General features: G+C 52.1%; 1 protein-coding gene across 6 annotated transcripts in view; it reads left to right on the top strand.

The window, feature by feature from the left end:
• Positions 1-395: 395 nt before the first annotated feature.
• Positions 396-19,348, top strand: part of Slc2a9 (solute carrier family 2 member 9) — a 141,259-nt gene continuing 122,306 nt past the window's right edge. The window contains exons 1-4 of one of the 6 annotated variants that reach the window (XM_048784178.1): positions 396-1,482; positions 10,322-10,456; positions 11,385-11,453; positions 17,511-17,614. In XM_048784178.1, coding sequence (XP_048640135.1) covers positions 17,552-17,614 — 63 coding nt within the window. In that variant the 5' untranslated portion in view covers positions 396-1,482; positions 10,322-10,456; positions 11,385-11,453; positions 17,511-17,551. Of the gene's footprint in view, positions 1,483-10,321; positions 10,457-11,384; positions 11,476-11,873; positions 12,469-17,510; positions 17,615-19,348 lie in introns of those variants that run through there. The other 5 variants (XM_048784177.1, XM_048784180.1, XM_048784179.1 and 2 more) reach the window with 5 other exon arrangements.

The following is a 19,348-nucleotide window of genomic DNA, read 5'->3' as shown; positions in this document are numbered from 1 at the left end:
ATGAATTTATCCATTTCTTCTAGGTTATTCAATTTTCTGCTCTTTTTTTTTTTTATTCAAAGTTATACACTAGTAGAGTATATCTGAGCAGGTCATGCCAAATAAAATTATTAGCATGATTTCAAAAGGATCATCCAGCAGAATACAGCATGAGCTACTTTGCAGTTGTGGGATGCAACTCAAAACCCACAAGCCACTGTCTGCACTTTATTTTAAAATGAAGTTCAATTTTCATGATCAAATGTTTCCACGATTAGAACAGAAAAACACAAGAGATTTAGAAATAAATTGAAAATGTAAAAGGAAGCAAAACCGAACACATTTCTGGGAAATACCACGAACAGTTTTTGGTATTCGGCTCATAATCATTTGTTTGTTTACCGAGTACCTTGGCTGCCCCTGTAGGGGACATGGACACTGCTGTTCAAACTGCAGGGCCTGTTCAGGCGGCCACCTCCCTGCAGTTTCTTACAAAGGGCGGGTTCTGTTCTTGGCAAGAGAAGTCATCCAGACTTCTGTGACCTCCAGGCCTCTGGGCTGCCCGGCCCCTTCCGTTCTGCTCCGCAGCCAGGCCTCATTTCCTTTCCCTCCTTCTCTTGTTTGGCCTCTGTGGGGACAAGCAGGGGCAAGCGAGTCCCCAAGTCTTTTCAGTTCTAATGAAAAGTCCCAGTGCCAGGGGCTGGGCGAGTTGCCTTGGCATAGGAGAGTGGACCAGGGCCAGCACCCCAGCTGGACAGACTCCCGGCAGAGCTTCCCTCGCCAGCACACGGAGAAAAGGGTCTGGCTGGAGAATCCGCGTCCCCTGTGCCACCTCTTGAAGGTGACACCCCGTGAGTACTGCTTAAAGGGTGGCTTCATCTCCCTCCGACTCAAGTCACAAAGACAGGACATCTTGCAGTCAGTCTTGCTGCTGGAAGGAAGATGTCGAACTGAGATTTGTCTGTGGCTTGGCTGACAGCCAGCGGACACCACAGGTCGCACAAGAAGCCTGTCACTTAGAATGCTTTCAGAGGCTCCTGACCAAATGGACCCCAAGGGTCCGGATAGGAGGGCTCACCTTCTTCTCTCCAGAGTCTAATCACTCAATCTCTAAATGGTCCTAACACCAACAGGAGCTGAGAGCTGGCTGGTCTAGGAGAGTTCCGGTCTTCTCTGCTCCTCGGCTCTTAATCAAATTCTCTAAAATTTAGAAGAAATTCTAACTCTATTGTGCTGGTGAGAGCGCAGTAACTGCAGTTCAGTTTCTCTCACGTTTGGAGGGCAGCCTGGGGTGGGAAAAGATGGAGGAGGGGTCTGCCCCACTTCAGTTCCAGTTCCTGGCTGTGTGACCTCAAGCAAGTAATTTGAGCTCTCTGAGCCTTTGTTTGTTCCTGTATTGCAAGAAAGCCAAAGCAGTTGAAGAAACCCTTGCATGGCAGATGATGAAGGCCAGCTTTCTCAAGGGAGGTGAGCAGATGATGAAGGCCAGCTTTCTCAAGGGAGGTGAGCAGTAACTGGAAAGCAAGCTAGTTCCTCGCAGGGCTCAGGGCTGTTTCCCTTCCAGGGCTCTTGCTTGGCATCGCTCCATGCTTAATTCTGAAGATCACTCAAACAGTTACAGTTAAATGCAGATCAATATCAGTTCTCAAAAACAGAAGCCACTGCCACTTACTCAGCTGGCTGAGCGTCAGCTCTGAGCCTGCCACAGGCGCTGGGTTTAAAGACCTGGATCCCAGAGGGGCATGGGGCCTCTGCCTGGGGCAGCTCACAGGCTGCTTAGGAAAGTCCAGCCAGTGAGTGGTACCCGGTCATGTGAGGAGAGCAGGCGAAGGGAGGGCCTTGCTGTGACACTGCATGACAAAGCAGCAGTGGAGAAGAGGCCAGGGTGTGGGAAGCCAAGGGCTGCTCTGTGCCTAGGGCCAGGGTATGGATGGGGCATGGCAAGGACGGGGGTGCTGCTGGCACGACGCTGCCCAGAAGAGGCCTGAGTAAGGGCCGCCCTTCCCTTCCCCTTCCCCTCCCCCTCCTTCTCTTAGTCTTTTGAGTCTTCATCCAAAAGGAAGTAGGAGGCATTGAAAGCTTTGGAACAGAGCTGTGAAGGCATTATCAGTCTTTGAGGTAGAGTTCTCCATGGATGCTTCTCTACAGAAGCAGAGGGTGGAGACTGGCCATCGGGAGACCCGCAGGCTGATGTCCTGGTGCAGAGGCCAAGGGCCTGGGCCAGGCGGGATGGAGGACTGGGTTGGTCAGTCCTTCAGCACTGAATCGAATACCTCGATAATCAAGTTGTAAAGAGAAGAGGTTTAGCTTGGCTCGGTTTTGGAGGTTCAATTAGTGGTCAGCTGGCCCCGTTGCTGTGGGCCCGTGGTGAGGCAGCGCATCATGGAGGGAATGTGGGGGAGCAGGGCTGCCCACCTCATGGACAGGGAGCAGGAAGAACATGACAAGGAGAGGACCTTTTCCCCACGGTCCCCCTCGAGAGCACACCATTCAACAGCTTAAAGTCTCCCAGGAGACCCCACAACTTGAAGCTTCCACCAGCTCCCAACAGCAGCTCACTGGGGACCAAGCTGCTAACACAGGGACTTGGGGGACATTGAAGACCCGGACCATAGCAGGGACCATTAGTGACATCTGAGATAGGATGTGACATCAGGAGAAGGAAGGAGGTGGGAGATGAGGTGTGAGAGAGGGCTTGTCACAAAGAAGGCGATGCCACAGGGCGGACGTCAAAACCGTGGTGCTCAGGGGAAGGAGCCGGACACGGCAGGTCACGCACTGCACGATTCCATTTTTCCAAAATGTCCCGAAAAGGCAGCTCTAGAACCTACAGAGACAGAACCTGGAGGACTGTTGCCAGGGGCTGGGAGCAGAGAATGACTGCCGATGGGCACGTGGTTTCTTTGGGGGACGATGGCAACATCCCCCAAGTTAGATAGTAGTCATGGTCACATGACCGCTCTGAACAGCATTCAGCAGCACACTTACAAGGGGTCTGTTTGATGGTGTGAAAATCATACTCAACAAGCTTTTTAAAAAAGAGAGCAGTATTGAAAGGCCTCGAGGAATTATGGAGGAGAAGCAGCCTGGTTAACGCTGCCGGCTGAGAACAACGGACCTCTGTCCGCCTCAGCCCTGTGAGAAGTGTTCATTCATCGTCTCTTTTAATATGGACCCAGTGTGAAAATTAGGTGCATTTTTTTTTTCCAGTTTTACAGATGAGAGACCAAGACTCAGGTTTGAGGGAACATGAATAGGGTCAGGCAATTCACACGTATGAAAATCCAAAGGTTGAACTCGTCGTCAGTGCTGGTTTAATAGGATCAGTTAACTCTCCCCCGTGCAGCCATCCCTTGGTACCCACAGGGAACTGGTATCAGGATGCCCCACAGATACCAAACTCTACAGATGCTCGAGCCCCCTCTATAGAATGGCATGGTCTTTGCATATGAGCCGCGCACGCCCTCTTGTGGACTTTAGATCATGTCTGGGTGACCTACAATTCCTAACTTGATGTCAGTGCCACACGAGCAGCTGTTACTGTGTTGTTTAGGGAATAACGATAAGACAAATGTCAGTGTTCAGTACGGAGGCAGTTCTTTTAAGGGTACTTTGGCCAGTAGTGGCTGAACCCACATGCAGAACCTGCAGGCATGGACGGGTGACCTTGTCCCCGGCCGCAGCCACGGAAGGAGCCCTCCCAGGGACAGCTCTGTGTTGGTTGCTCTTGTTCTCATTTTACAGATGCAGAAGCTGAAGTTCAGAATTGATCAGTGACAGCTCAGGGCCAAGCAGCCAGGGAGGAGGCAGCTGGGACCCTGAGGGCTGGCCCAGGCCGAGCTCTGAGCACTGAGCACCTCCTTCCCCAGGGTCTGGGAGTCCCTGGACTGAGAGCCTGGCTCAGGGCCAAGGTCACTGTGGAGGGAGGACTTCAATCTGCCTTCTGCTGAGTCAGTGGAGGGGGCTGTGCCCAGAGCCCATGGGCCAAAGACCAGAAATGTTGGTGACAGGCCGAAAGAGAGGCTTAGCACGGCAGTTCTGGGTGCTGGCAGCCCTTGGACCTCGGACCTCAGAAATCTGCAGGCCACACTGTTTTGCAGGGCATGGAGTCAAAGTGACAGAAACCAGAGAGGGCAGAAGATTGTGCATTGCCCAAGTTCAGTGTTTTCAACAAGCTGACAAGGCTGACGCCAGAGCTGTCATCTAAGTTGGCCTAAAGTCCAAGGTCATCGGCCCCACCAGGGCTTTGTACCCGAGCTTCCCATGCCCAGGCTGAAAGAAAACCTGTTCCTGGAGAGCCAGGGGACTCCAACACGCCTCAGGAGCTACTGTGGCCGAGGGAGCTCAGCTTAGTTGTCCCTCTGCCTTTTTCTTGCTGGGTGACTTTGGGCTAGTAGTTTCACCTCTCTGGGCCTTGATTCCCCAACCTGTGATCAAGCATTTCCAGGCCAGATTCTGTAGGTATCTGTTGAGTGAGAAAATAAGTAGATGAGTATGGAGCAGGTATTTTGCTGGTCTAAGCAGGCAATGGCCCATTTGGATAGCCAACCATGGCGTCTCCCTTAGGTGTGAAGAAAGGGTTCTCCACAGATAGGGTGTGAGTAACAAATGTTCCAAAGAAGCCAGGATGAACGTTGTGCTCAATGATATCTATGCCGTGTTCCTTTTTTTTCTTTTTTTCCTTGTTTGGTGGGGCTGAGGCTGGAACCCAGGGCCTCGCACATGCGGAGCAAATGCCCCTTCTGTGAGCTAGAAATACAGCCCCGGCCCCTCAGGGTCTTTTCCCCTCTTCTTCCCTATCAACACTGTCTCTCTTAAGATTGAGAAAACCATGTCAATAAAGGATGAACTTGCCATTTTAAACTCCGTGGAGTCCTGGGGTATCTGGGGTCCTGGTAGCCCAGTACAGTGTCCTGGGTTAGAGGATGGGGTCATTAGCTCCCCGGCTGTGGCTGTGTTGAATGAACCTGGGAGGGAGGCGGAGGCAGCATCTGGACAGGCGCAGAGTCCAGGAGAAGCTGAGGTGATGGGCAGGAGGTTGCCGTGGAGCACGTGCTCACAAAGCAGGGCCAGCAGGTGGACCCCTGGGGCCACCCAGACCCCAGTGCCGAGGAATGCCTGTGGCACTGTGCCCAGAAGGATGTTGAGGATGAGGCCACTGTGGGGACCAGGGATCCCATGTGGTCTGGCTCAGTGGAAAGTGGCCTGATGGGTTCAGAACATCTGCTTCAGCGTGGGAGGGGAGTGCAAGGGCGGGAACAACTTGCTCCTTCATGGCTGACAGAGGCTGGAGAGGTGGGGAACCATGTGCAGCCTGCTGAGAACTGGACTTGATCATGGGAGCCAGACAGGCAGAATGGAGAGAGAAGCCGCCCAAGACTAGACGGGCAGAGCCAGGAGCAGGGAGCCAGGGTTGGTGGACAGGTGGGGTGTCAGGACTGCACATGTACCTGTCGTTGCCGGACAGCCTTCGTGCCTTCCTATAGCACAATCCAGCGTGACAGAGTCAAGTAAGCTGTGACTAGTCACCAAGTGGAAATTTGATTTCGACAGAGCCCCAGACAAAAGGAGCAAATTGAGTTTGGCACTCGGGGTCACGTGGAGAGGAGGTGCACCCCCACAGCAGGGCTGAGCTTCCGTGAAAGCTCCACAGCGTCTGGCTCTGGGCCTGGAAAGAGAGATTCAAGTTTTTGCTTTACAAAGAAAGGCACCTGCAGCTCTGCTTGGCCGCATGGCTTGCCATGGTCACCGGCTGTGCTGTCAGAGTTGGAAACCAGCCAAAGTCCATGTGCTGCCCGTGGAGCTGAGCTGCTCCCTCCATATGGAGGAGGGTCTCGCCTCCCTCTGCAGCCTGGTGTGCAGGCTGCATAGTCCCAGGTAGTGACAGTGGCCAACAAGGGGCTCCTGCTGGCATGGGCCAGGCACCCTGGAGCTAAGCATGCAGGGGCCATCTCCTGTCAACCTGAGTCCACCTTCCAGTGATTTACTGTTACGAGCCTCAGCAGCAGTAACAGTCTATCTCTTCAAGGACCAGATTAATCTTCCTGCTTCCACCGCGTCACCATCTTCCAAATCTCCCCCAATCCCCACATCCCAGCTCCATGTGACCACAGGCAGAACTTTGTAAAGAGGTGACCTGATCTCCCCACCCAATGCTTTCCATTGCTCTCAGGACCCAGTGCCACTTCCCTGGCCTTGTCCCACGCCACAGCCGAGAGCTCCAGCCACCCGGGTCTCTCAACCCCCAACACAAGCTCCCCCCAGCCCCAGGCCCTTTCTTCCCGCTGTTCCTCCTGCTAGTCCACCCCACTTCTGGCTCGCACCCCACCCCCCAACCCAGTCTGAGCAGTAGACCATAGTCAGCTGGCTTGGCCTCTCCTCCTACCCTGTACCGCTTTCTAGAGTTTGCCATAATTGATCTAAACGCCAATTAAGAGGCATGGTTGTTGGTGACTAATTGACGCCCACTGGACGGCCGGCTCCTTCCTGCCTTGCACAGTGCCTGCGATCGGTGGGCCAACCATGGGGCAGGGCTCAGCACACCACTGGGCAGACAGCAGGGCAACGAGTGGAAACCCAGGCTCAGGGAACATCAGCCAACGCGCCACACCTCCCCAGCCCCGGCTTTGCCTGTGAGAAGCAGCAGTGCATGGGGAGGGTCCCAGTGTCCCTGAGCCCACCCCACACAGTGTTTGGGGCAGTCGAGCCTGTCCACGTCAGCACCCTGGGTGCTGGGAGTCCAGGTGCCGTCCTCCAGCAGTGTAGCCGCCGAGCCGCTTGTGGCCAGTTCTACAAGGAAGGATTTCTGCCTGGCTCCTCTGTCCCTCCCTGGCAAGGACTGAGATTTGAGAATTTGACAACTGGAAACACTCACTGTTTCCTCCTTTAAAATACAATGAATGTGGGGTGGTCCCTCCTGGCATCCTACTGGGCTTCTGACCCTCCTCAAGGGTGGGAAGATAGAGCCGACTTGGGGCTGGGAGTGGAGGGACCTCCCTAACCATTTCGCAGGGCGCAGCTCCTCGCGCTCCACCTGGTCTGGAAATGTGTCCTCAGGGACGGGCTCTGTCAACAGCGCAGGCTGTGTTCAGACTGTGCACAGCTTTGGAGCGATTAGGCTCGCCCAGAACTAGAGGGCACGGCGCCCCAGCAGGCAAACCCTTGACCACCAAACCCTGGTCTTCACGACGCTGATGGCAGCTTGGCTCCTCTCACAGGGTGAAGCTGCTTCTTTTTTCTGATCTTGGAAGTGGGAGGCGGGCAGAGGCAGGCAGTGTGGAGTGGCGGCCCCTCTGGGTGTGACTGGCCCTGGGCCCTCTCTCTTAGCTGATGTGCAGCCAGTGCACCATCGGAGCCCCGGCTCCCCGGCCAACTCTGCCAGGAGCCCGGCCGCTCACTCCTCTGCTCCTGACCTGGCAGAACAGCTCGAGAGGTAGAGGCTGGCAGCAGGGGCCGCGTCCTTGAGCTCCTAGCGCCTGAGAGTCAGCCTTCAGGAGCCTCTAAGCCTTAGTTTCCTGATCTGTGAAATGGAGAGGTGAATGGCCTCTGGCTGAGGGCCACTGTGGGGACCAGAGATCCCACGTGGTCCGGAGGCCCAGTGGACTGGAGTCAATAGGAAGAGTTCTGTCTTTTCCTAGACTTGGAACAAAAAGCCCTGAAGGACCTTCACATCTGGCCCAGTGGTTCCCAAACCAATACAGCAGGACACCTGGGTTGTTGTGGGAGAACCGTCTTTGTCATTGTTTTAAGAGCACTTCTAGGTCATAGCGACTCTGGGAGGAAGGTGCAGAGGTGCCCCACATGCCCCGCCCCCTACACATGGGCAGTGCCCGTCACTGCGCTAACCCAGGAGGACAGACCTGCGTCCTGTCTGCAGTGGGCAGCCCGGGGCTTGGGGAGGAGGGAAGGAATGAAGAACGAGGAAGGAGACATAGGGAAGGATGGGCGATGTAAGTTTAGCCTGAGGTTCCACACACCTTTCCAGGCCTGTCCCTTCCCAAATTCTGGGACATCTGCCACTCTTAAAGTCACCATGAACTTAGGCACTCCTGAAGGTTCCCTTGTGCACAGTTAGACAGCCCATCAGTAGGCAGAAACCTGTAATTCAGGGGCCTTTCCAGTGTTATCAACTGATGGATAATGGAGACCTGTGGCTGTGGCGTTCTCTTTGTGAAATCACAGCATAAGTCGGCCATTTTAAGGTGAATGACTTGGTGGCATTTAGCCCGTTCCATGTTGTAGGACCACTGTGTCCATCTAGTTCCTGAAGGCGACTGTTACTCTTTAATAGGTGCACCCATTCCCTGCTCCACCCCACCCTGGCCAACCACTAATCTGCTCTGTCTCTGGGGATCTGCAAATTCTAGGTATTATAAATGCGGTCATACAAGATGTGGCTTTCCGTGAAGGCTCCTTTCACTTAGCATGACGTTCCCAAGGCTCAGCCATGTTGTGGCATATGTCGGTCTCACATTCCCTTTCATGACTGAATAATATTATTCCACTATACAAATAGACTAGATTTTGTTTATCCCTTCGTTCAGTGGTGGACAGTGGGCTGTTTTCACCTTCCGGGTGCTGTGAAGAGCGCTGCCCTGGACGTTTGTGTACAAGCGTTGTTTGAACACCTGTTTTCACCTCTCTTGGGTATGCCCGAGGAGTGGAATTGCTGGATCACATGGTGACTCTGTTTGCTTTTTGAGAAATCACCAAACTATTTTCACAGCAGATAAAATATTTCATGCTGCCCCTGATGTTGTATGAGGGTTTCATTTTTTCTCCATCTTTGCAAATACCCCTTAAGTCTTTTTATTTTTTAGATGGGTGATAGTAAGACATTTTCCTTCATAGCCTGGAAGGATCCAACAGAGGAAGAAATTGTGTGTGCTGAAGATAAATGAGATCACTGCTGCAGAGAAATTCAAGAGGACAAGAGGCACAGGCCCGTAGACCCAGTGAGGGATCCTCCAAAATGAGAAGTCTGTTAGGTGTTGGACAAATGAAATGAGAAAAGAGAAGTGTCTCTGCCTTCAAGGCCCTGGAGGGTCTCTGGTGGGCTTCTCACCCCTGGGTGAGAAGCTTCCCCACTGGGCAGTGGGGAAGAAATGGGATTGTGAGTGGTCTTGTTTTAAACCTTAGTGCTCACCCACAGATGTTGCTTTGGATGCGTGGTCTAATCCTTAAACTTCAGTATCCACAGACACACAACGGAATGCTCTGCTCTAGGACTCAGTGAGGCTTATGCATGACATGTGCCTGGCATACAGTAGGTGCTTATTAAATGTAGGTCCTGCTCCTTGGTTCATTCTTTCAATACATTGTGAATTATTGGATAGAAATAACAAATTTACTGCTATTTGCAGCCTTCTTAGCTTCTAGCCCTATGCTGGGTACTTAGTAGGTGCCCCGTAAATATTTGAAAATGAATAAATAAGTGAAAATAATAATAAAGAGATAGATTTCCCCTACAGGATAGTAAACATTCTAGACACTTGCTACATGGCAGGCAAGCTCAAGGGCAGTATCTCATTTGATCCCCCGGACATGACCTTGAGGAAGTAGCTCCTTCCCCCACTCTGCAGAGGCGTGGTGTGTCCAGGGTGACTCGGCTGGGAAGAGGCAAGCTGGGATTTGGACCTAAGACATCTGACGTCCAATCCTGGGCAGTCCTCATTGTGTCCTGTCCCTCTAGGTGTGGCTAAACCGTTGGCTGACCACCCTGGAGTGGGAATCCTGTATTACAGCTAAAAAGAGCCCACGTGCTAACGGGGTATGCAGGCAAGGTCTGAAGTTCCTGGGAAAGCAACTCTTCTGCCCAGAGGCGACCTGGGCCTTGGTGCCTGTCCTCTTAGGCACAGGAGAGCTCTCCCTGGGCACAGAGATGCCATCTTCCTAGTGCCCAGGGGTGGCAGACATTGGAGGTTGATTGCTACAGACATCTCCTGCAGGCGTCTCCCACGGATTCGATGGCTTCTTCCTGCACTAGGCCACCCCTTTGTCAACACCATGACACTAGGGAAATGGAATGAGCCCAGAGGAGGTGGCCTGTTGCTCTGAACTGATGTTGGGGAAATGTAATAGGGCTTTCCTGGTTCCCCAGAGACCTGTTTTTCCAGACCTGAGTAGATGGCTGAGCTGGACACAGCATCCCTCTCCCTTGGGGCTGGGACCCCAGGTGCCCTTCCTTCTGTACTCCCCCTGAACACCCCCCTTGGCTCCCTGTGCCCTCACCTCTCGCAGGGATGGGCCTGAAGGTGGCTTTTCAGCCCTGGGCTGGGCTTGGATCCTGCCCTGGCTGCCCAGGTCACTCAGCTCTTCCTACCATGTCCCTCTGCCACTCCAGTGTTCCATGTGTCTCAGGCTGTTGAAGAGAGAGAAGAATTAGCAAGTGCGCGTCACTTTGGAGCTCGGGCGAGACGGCAACACGGTGTTCATGAAATAGCGACGACGGCAGTGGCTGTGGCACAGCACTGCACAGGTGACGGCTCTAGGCGTTTCTCCACGGCTGAGTTCATGCCAACGTGGACAGAGGAGCTCCCTCCTTGTGCGGCTCACCTGGACTCAGGGCTTGCTGTGCCTGTTTCATGTGTCCCTGCTTTGGGACCCTTCCATGACACCTCATTGGACCCTCCCCCTGTTCAGGCCAGCTGGGTCTCCACTGGAACCTCCTCATGTCAAAGAGAAGGGGTCCCAGCTGTCCCACTCCTCGGTCTATGCCCAGAGGACTTAATCAGCATACTATAGTGTCGCAGCCACATCAATGTTTATAGCAGCTCAATCCAGAACATGCTGAGCCACACCTGGGCATGTGTGTTAGTCAGCATTTGTCACTGTGACCAAAATGCCTGACAAAAACAACTTCAGGAAAAGTTTACTGGGCTCACGGTTTCAGAGGTTCCGTCCATGGTCACCTGACTCCATTGTCTGGGTTAGAGGTGAGTCAGGACATCATGGTGGAAGGATGTGGCAGAGGAAAACTGCTCACCTCCTGGCAGCCTGGAAGCAGAGAGACAGACGGACAAACAGACAGACAGAGAGCGGGAGGAAGGAGCCAGGGGAATAAGATATAGTCCCCAGGGGCACACCCCCAGTGACCTATTTCCTCCTGCCTACAATTCCCATGGGTATAGCGTCCTTTCCCATTATTAATCCAGCAAATGGATTAACCCACTGTTGAGTTACAGGTCTCTTAATCTTAGGTCACCTCTGCACATTCCAACATTGTCTATCCCATGAACTTACTGGGGGATACCTCCTATCCAAACCCTAGCAGCATGTTCTTAATAAACCCAGTTACCCACAGATAGCTAGCCATTAAGCTTATCAAGATGGGCATCAGAGACGTTTGTGGCAACAGCTGAATGCAGTTTAATCATTAATGCTGTTGTCTTTCACAATTTCTCCAGTATAACCGGATTCTATTAGGAGGTGATCTGTCGGTGACACACATCCCATTTGCTCTTTAGACTGGACAGGTGAGGAGAGCCCAGGACTCGGGTGAGTGATGCTCGTCGCATTTGGAAGGGTGTCTGGGATGACTGACATTCACAGCTGGAGTGAGGGGTTTGACCGGTGAGGGATTTGAAAATCAGTCTTACAGGGTTCTGGGAAAGACTAAGCCAGAATGCACACAGGGTCAGTGGGGTGTCCCTGACAAACACTGGTACAGCATAGCAAAACCTACGCTCATGACAGTGGCTGTGGTTATTACTGCAGTGTCTGAAACCCAATGTGGTCACTCCCTCTCATCCTTCTCTCCTTCCTTCCTTTTATCCTCCCTCCCTCCCTCCCACTCCTCCTCCCCTACTACTCCATTCCCTTCTTCTGTTCTCTCCCTCTTAAAGCTTCTGTTTTTCACATCTTTCAGTTTCTTGTTTTGGAATTAGCTTTAGTCATGGTGAAGTCAGCAGGGGCCCCGGAAGTGAAAAGCCAAGTCAGCCACTCAGTGGAGAGCTTGGGGCCCGGGTTGGGGTTTTCTGCTGAGAGCTGGTGGCCAGCAGCTTTCGGGAACCACATGGCTTTGCTTGGTGGGGCTCAGCTTGGAGTGGACAGGGAGCACAGTGGAATGCAGGCACTTCAGGGAAGGCGGCCTTCTGTGGTCCATGCCAGAGAGGGACAGGAGCCTGCGGCTGCTGTTTGCTGACCCTGTGTACACATCCGTGCTGGCCATGACTTTTCCTTTGCCTTTATCCTTGCACCCAACACAGCTCTGTGGGAGGCTGATTTCAGACTGTCTGGGCTCAGATCCAACTTCTGTGACAGCTTCTCCCAGCATCATGTCAGAGGCAGGGGTTTAATATCATCGATGGCAGAAAGGGTAGTAGCAGAGGTGGTTATTTAAATATTTAACCTCGGGACAGCCTAGGTGTGGGCCAATCGGACTGCCTGGAGCAGAGTTCTGGGGCTCTGCTGTGCTAGGTATTAACCCTGTCACTGCCGGGTCCTGGGGAGCATCCTGGAGAGGGACATCGTGCGCTGCTGAGGTGGCAGGTAGGCACTCAGGGGATGGGGCAGGGGGCTATTCAACCATGGGCACAGCAGCACTTTGCTCTAAAGAACTTGTATGGCCACACTGATGGGCACCGGCAGGTCGCTAGTCTTGAAGAGCAGAGTTATCAGTGTTGTTTCTGCGGGTTGGGGAGACAGGGAGCTGATGTTCACCATGCACAGAGCTCATGCTTATTTATCTTTTGTATTTTATTTTATTTATTCTTACTCTGTTTAAGCCTTAGATAATTATTTTGAGGGAGCTTAGGGTTCTCTATTTAAACACTGCGTGGGCTCAGATGGGTGAGCCGTCTTAACCATCCCGGGATGTCATCATTGAGTCAAACCGGAAGCGCTGCACCTGTGGTCTGGGAAGGCCATCCGCTGTGCTTCCGGAGGTGATCACGATGGCTCAAGGGCACCTGACATCTGCAGTGTGCATCAATAATGAACTCACTTCACCCTCGCAACAGCCCCTGGGGTTCGTCCTGTTATTATCCCCATTTGAAACAGGAAGAAAGGCAGCGCAGAGGAGTTCAGGGTCTCCGGTTGGTTTACTAGCTGTAGAACTGGGGTGTGAACCCTGAATCCCACTGTGCATGCTGCCTGGGCACACGCTGCCCGCATGAGGCCTCAAAGTGCCCCAGCAGACAGTCTCCCGCCGGTCATGAGAGGGCTTAGGGATGACAGGCATCCTGGACCCTGCCATGGTCTCGGCAGGATGAGTCCACAGTTGAGGGCTCTGCTGGGAGCAGCTCCCTGGCGTGGGGCCTTGTTGACTTAGCAGTCCTCTTCCTCTTCCTTACTGGTGGTGGGTGAGGAGAAGATCAGAGTTGATCCTGAAAGAGAAAGAAGCATGGGCCCCCACCCACGTCCTCCTGGTGTCCCACCTTCCCAGTTTGCAGTGTGTTTCCTGGGAAGAATGACAGGCTCGGCACCCGAGCTGGACCACTCCTCATCTCCCTTGACTGCGTGGGGACTGCTGAGCTCACAGTCCAGGGCACCCCAGGCCCACGTTCTGGGTGCTTGTTTGTCACAGGGCAATATTTTACACACCGCAATTTACTACCGCCCACTCCATAGCTTCTCCCCCCCACCCCTGTCCCTCCCTGTACTCATTCCTTCCTCCTCGAACACCTGTGACCACACCTGCTCTGACCTTGATTTCTAGGTGGCTCCATGTTGGATGGTTGTGGTGGAACCCAACAAAAGCCACACTCTGGTCACAGCTGGAATTGTGTTTTCTCTCCATGGGTAAACTCAAGAAGCCCGGGGAACGCTCTGAACACCCACCATATTTTCTTCCACTGTGGAGCCACGAGGGGTCCCTCAACACCAGCCCATGGCCAACCGGACCTGGGTGTTAGGGTTGTTCCCTGGATTCCCTTATGACTGCTCCTCACCTTCCTACAACTGCCCGATCGCCCTCCTCTTTCCCCTTTAGTCGGTCACTTTACCTCACACTTCATGTGGACGCCTTTGGACTATAGATGGTGTTAGACAGGATATAGAAGATGCTAGAATACAGGACATTTGCACGGAGCTCCTGTTTTCCCACTTCTGGATCTGAAATCTTCACCACACTTACCCACGTTCCGTCCTTGCCCCCAGACGCCTCCCCCCGCACGGCCCTCACCTCCTCATGGCTGAAGCTCTATGAAGACCTGTCTGCATATGGGCCCCTCTTCCAGTGCTCCGTCCCTCCAGGGCCACTCCATCCAAGTCACCCTTGAAACAGTTACCAGTGAGTGGCCTCTGTGTGATCAAATACCCTGGACACTTTTCATTCCTCTTTCTTGACTGCCCTAAATCAATGTTGACACAGATGACCCCTCACATCCTCTTAAAGTTCTTGTCTTCTCATTCTCCACACTTGGCTCTGCTTGTTTTTTCCAACTCAGTGTCCTTTGTCACTTACCGTTCCTTGTCTCCCCCCCAGGCTGGGTTCCTTAGGGATCTTCTCTTTCTACACTCCTTCCCTGGGTGGCCTTACCCAGTCCTCTGTCACTAATTCCTACTTAACTCGTGTCCAGCTCACACTACTACTTGAGCACTACTCTTATTTCCAAGTTCCCAGGTGACATTGATACGTAGATGTTCCACAAACTAAAGATCAGTACTTCTAAACAACCCTTCTTTCCTCCTACTCACAAATATGTCACTTTCTAAGTCTTCAATAGCCCCTTGAATGGCAATTGTCATTCATTAGACACCAAGGATTTGGCAAGCCCCTCCCAGGGCCACCTGAGTTCAGGATTCCTCATCTAACAATCACACTATGAAAGAATGGCAGCTGTCTTTGACTGATGGACAAGGAAGCAGACTCGTGAGTTAGTAACTTGCCCTGGGTCACAGTAGCAAAGCCAGATGGAGATCCAGGTCTCTGTAATGGCCTCGCTCTTTTCCCTCTACTCATGTCTTTTCAAATCCTGGCTTCCGCTTCATCATTGGGAGACCATCTTCATCCTTAGGCACATGTAGGGCCACCATGTTGCACAATTCCAGGGGAAAGTCACAATGTCATCTGTGTGAATGGTGGTCCCTGGGGTGGCACCGTGGCAGCCTTTCACATGAACTAGAATAGGAACAATCCCCAGGAGGCAGGCAGGGTGGTAGCCACAGAAACCATCACTTAGCTCCCTCTGTCCCATTTTCTCATTCTTTCCCTGTCCTCCTCCCCACCCCGCCTCTTCTGCCTACCGTGCATCTCTTCAGCCGGCATTCAGTCCGACTGTGGACGGGAGATGGATCACTGAAGCCCTCAAGCGTGAGAAGTAGGGAGGGGGTGACTCAGGGTTCTGCGGGGAAGCAGAAGCAATGGGTATGCATGTCCTCTTGTCTTTGTCTCTGTCCCCTGTTTCCCCTGGAATAGGCTCAAGCAATGGTAGGGCTAACAAGCCCCAAAGCCAGAGGCGAGCCAGCAGACTAGAAATTCCAGCAATGCTGAGGTTGTACTCTTATTCCAAAAGACCTCTGTTACAGTTTGGGGCTGAATTCCTTTTTCATAAGGGACGTCAGCTTCTTCTCTCGAGGTCTTTAGCTTAGTGGATAAGGCCTTCCACGTCATAGAGGGCCATCTGCTTTACTTAAAGCCAGCTCACTGCACGTGCTAACCCTATCTAAAAGACACCTTCATGGCACATCTAGACTGTTCTCTAGACATTTGCTAAATGACAGCAGCATAGCCTAGGCAAGCTCACGGGTAAAATGAGCCTCACAGGTAGGGACCGTCCCCGATGAGATCTCAGACACCCTTAGCCCATGCAATCCACTGGCTGTGAGCTCTGGGATGCACTTGAAGAAGAGCATTCTGTTTCCAGAAGAAATCCATAGATGATCGGAGGAGGTGAGCCTTGCAGGGAAGGCAGGGGAAAGGGAAGGGCCCTCCAAGCCCAGCAGCCTAAGCTGTGGCCCAGAGGCCTGCAGATGTCAGGAAAGCAGGCACAGGGCTGGAGTGGCCCTCCAGGTGGGCTGGGGTGGGACAGGTGTGTCAGCCCTTCGAGGCAGGGCCTGCAGTGACACTAAAGTGGGGCTCAGGCAGCTCACCAACCTGCATCCTTGTCAGGCGGCAGAAATGGCTTCTGGATCCAATCAAGCTGAGTCTATCGATCCGTAGGAACGGTGTGTCCTTCCAGGGTTGTATTTTCTGCGTTAGAAAGAAGAGCATTCAGAGTTTATTATTATTATTATTTAAATTTTAACTCTACTTGGCTATTTGAGACTGTTAGGGCTTAATTCCATTAAGAAAACTTTTTTCTTTTTAATTTAAAGCAATTTCAAAAACTTATCTAGTTACAGCAGTATTTTATTAGGGCCACCATGTTGCACAATTCCAGGGAAAGTCACAATGTGTGGAAAACTAGGAGAAAACAATAAGATATAAATTGGCCACAATACCTCAGCCAAGGGGTAACTGCAGGTCATTTCTGGCTGTTTCTGACCTATTTTCTATGCCCATAAATATGTGTCTGTCCCCTGAGCATCTCTACTGACATCCCCCTGCCCTCCCCATGCTGGGCCACCACTCACCTTCCATATGTCAACACGCTCTCTGAATGCTCTTCTGCTGTTTCTCTCCTCCTGACACTAGCTCCAGGAGGACAGGGGGGGACACCCTGGCTCAGGATTATCCCCATAGCCTACCCTAGGGACTTAATATCTGTTGAATAAGTAATGCATAAATATTACATTTTAAATTGAAGTAAGAAAACATGCAAAATTTAAACAATCTAATGTTTCATTGTGTAAACCTATGTATGTATATTTTTAGTGTTGAAAAAAAGTATGTTCATTTATATATCTTCCCTTATTTGTCAACCAAAAATGTATTCTGAGCATCTCTCCATGGCATCCAATGTTCTTGTAGAACATAATTTTTAAGGACTACATGAATTTCCATCGTGTGAATGTGCCATCATGTAGTTAAACTTTTCTGCTAGACATTTTTTATTTTTCTTTTTTTAAATACCATTTTTCTAACACATACACACACACACACATGCTGCACTGAATATTTTGGACTTCCATCTTTGTGCACACTTTTAGTCCTGCTTTAGGATAAATCTTGTCGAACAAAGTTGTTGGGCCAAAGGGCAATAGAAACACATTTCCAAACTCCAGAAAAGCCGCGCAGTTTCTACTTCCGTCTCACCAGCGATTAGGGTGACGATGTGGGTGATCGTTTCCACTTGACAGGCTGCGAGATCAGCACTGGGTTTTCATTTCCACTGATTTCATTTTCACCTCTTGGAAACAGACAGTCTAGCATTTCTGAAATGTGCTCCTTCTGAAGAGAATGGTGTGGGAGCAGCCTGGGTCTAGTAAGCCCTGGGGCAGGAGCGGAATGCACCACAGCTCAGCCCAGCCCTCATCTTGTAAATGGGCCAGAGCAGGCAGGTGCCAGGTCCCAGGGCCTGAGTGAGGACACTGCAGTGTCTTACACTGGCGTCCTTTACACTTTTGGAGGCCATTTGGAACCACCTGCTGTGACCTGCCGTCTGTGGCAACAAGTATCTAATGGCTCCGTCCCTTTTCCTCTTTCTCAGCAACAACAACATCAACAAGTCCAAAATCTGAAAAATAAACTATGGAGCTCAGAGAAAAGGACACAGCAGAGAACAAGGAAAACAAGTCGACAAGAAAGAAAGCGGTCAGTGCTGGCTTCTTGCCCTCCCCCTTGCATGGGCATTCTGGTGGCCTGGGCAGTCCCTCCTGTCCCCCTCGCCCTCCGTCCTCCAGGGTCAAGGTGAGGCCAGCAGAGAGAGATCAAGCAGGGGCTGGGAGCAGAGCCCCGTGGGCGGAGCTGGGGGAATGACAGGGGGTCTGCGGCTAGGCTCGAAAGTCAGGAGCCTCCATGGTACTGATCTGCTGGTGGCTTTCTGGACTTGGGGCATTCTTAAGGTCATTTCTCAATGAGGGAACATTGATGCTGACAATGATATGTCATTGTCCTTATGAGAGATATGGAACCCATTCCCTGCTCTCTCAGATGGAGCCAGTCTCAAACTTCAACCCATGTGTGCCTTGTCACCTCCCAAGGGTGTGGACGTAACCACAAATTGCAAGAAAAGATGCCCATATTCATAATAAGTCTCTATTTGGCAGGACAAAGATCAACACAAGTCTACTTGCCAAATGGCCAGGCTAGTGTGGAATTGGCAGGCTGGACACTATGGGCCCCATACAGTGTGTAATGACGCCACCTGCCTTGGGTCACCCAAGGACATGGGAGAATTGTGTTAAGTCGACGGTGATTCCCTCTAAGTGGACACTGTATCTTTTGGTGCTTATCTTAGGTGAGCTGAGCATCCAGTGCCTAGGTGTGGTGGAATGGGGAAGGGAGGTAGTCATTTCATGCATTCTGGTTAAATGACACTCAATAAAAAGCTCCTCTTTCCCCCAACACTTCCCTGCTAGAGAACTGTCGCCATCTCTACGCCAAGGTTCTAGCCTTAGAAGTTATTTCTAAGTCAAACTTCTAGCCTTAGAACTGCCCTCTAGATGATTTGAGCTCAATAGCAAATGTGTATCCAAGGACCAGAGGCTGAGGCCGATGTGCGTTTGCTCAGGCTGCTGTGGAAAGCCCCTGAGACAGGCTGGCTTAAACAGTAGAACCTATGGTCTCACCTCTCTCAAGGCTGGAAGTCCAAGACCAAGGTGTTGACGGATTGATTCCTTCTGCGGCCTCTCTCCCTGCCTTGTAGATGGTGTCTTCTCCTATGTCCTCACATGGTCCCCCTGTGTGTGTATGTGTGTCCTAATCTCTTCTTATATGGACACCAGTCATATTGGATTAGGGCCACCAAAAGACTTCATTTTGACTTACTACCTCTTTGAAGACCCAAATACAACCACATTCTGGGATACAATTTCAGAGATCAGGTCTTCAAAATGTGAATTTGGGGGGGACTCACAGTCCAACCTGTGCGATACACACAGTCCCTGGAGCTCCTGTCCAGAGGGGAAGGCATACTCGAGTGGCAGCACATGGCCCAGAGAAGTGGCAGAGGGAGATCCAGGGAGGCCTCCCGGAGCAGGTGGGGAGGGAGCTGAGCATTGAAGGGTGAGAACGGTTAATAGTCCGAAGGGCCTGAGCCGGGGCAGGGAAACTGGGTGCGTGGGTACTCAGCCAGTGCTGGGAATGGTGTGTGAGGAAGCACTCGGTGCAGAGCAGGCTGAGTCCAGACCCAGAACACTGCGGAACATGGGTTCTACACCTGCCCCGCCCCTAGAACACCTGGGATCTCCTTCACACCACACCTGTGCCAGGAGTCGAGCTTCTGTAGGATCTACCGCAGAGTACAGGGCCACAGGCCACACGAGACAGACACTGCTCGGGGATTTGGAGGCTGATGGCTCCACGCCCTCTCTGGACTTTATTTCT

The sequence above is a fragment of the Marmota marmota genome, unplaced genomic scaffold (assembly GCF_001458135.2).
Source record: "Marmota marmota marmota unplaced genomic scaffold, marMar, whole genome shotgun sequence".
Classification (NCBI taxonomy): domain Eukaryota; kingdom Metazoa; phylum Chordata; class Mammalia; order Rodentia; family Sciuridae; genus Marmota; species Marmota marmota.
Note: the sequence above shows the minus strand (reverse complement) of the source record. Positions and strands in the feature narration are given on the sequence as shown.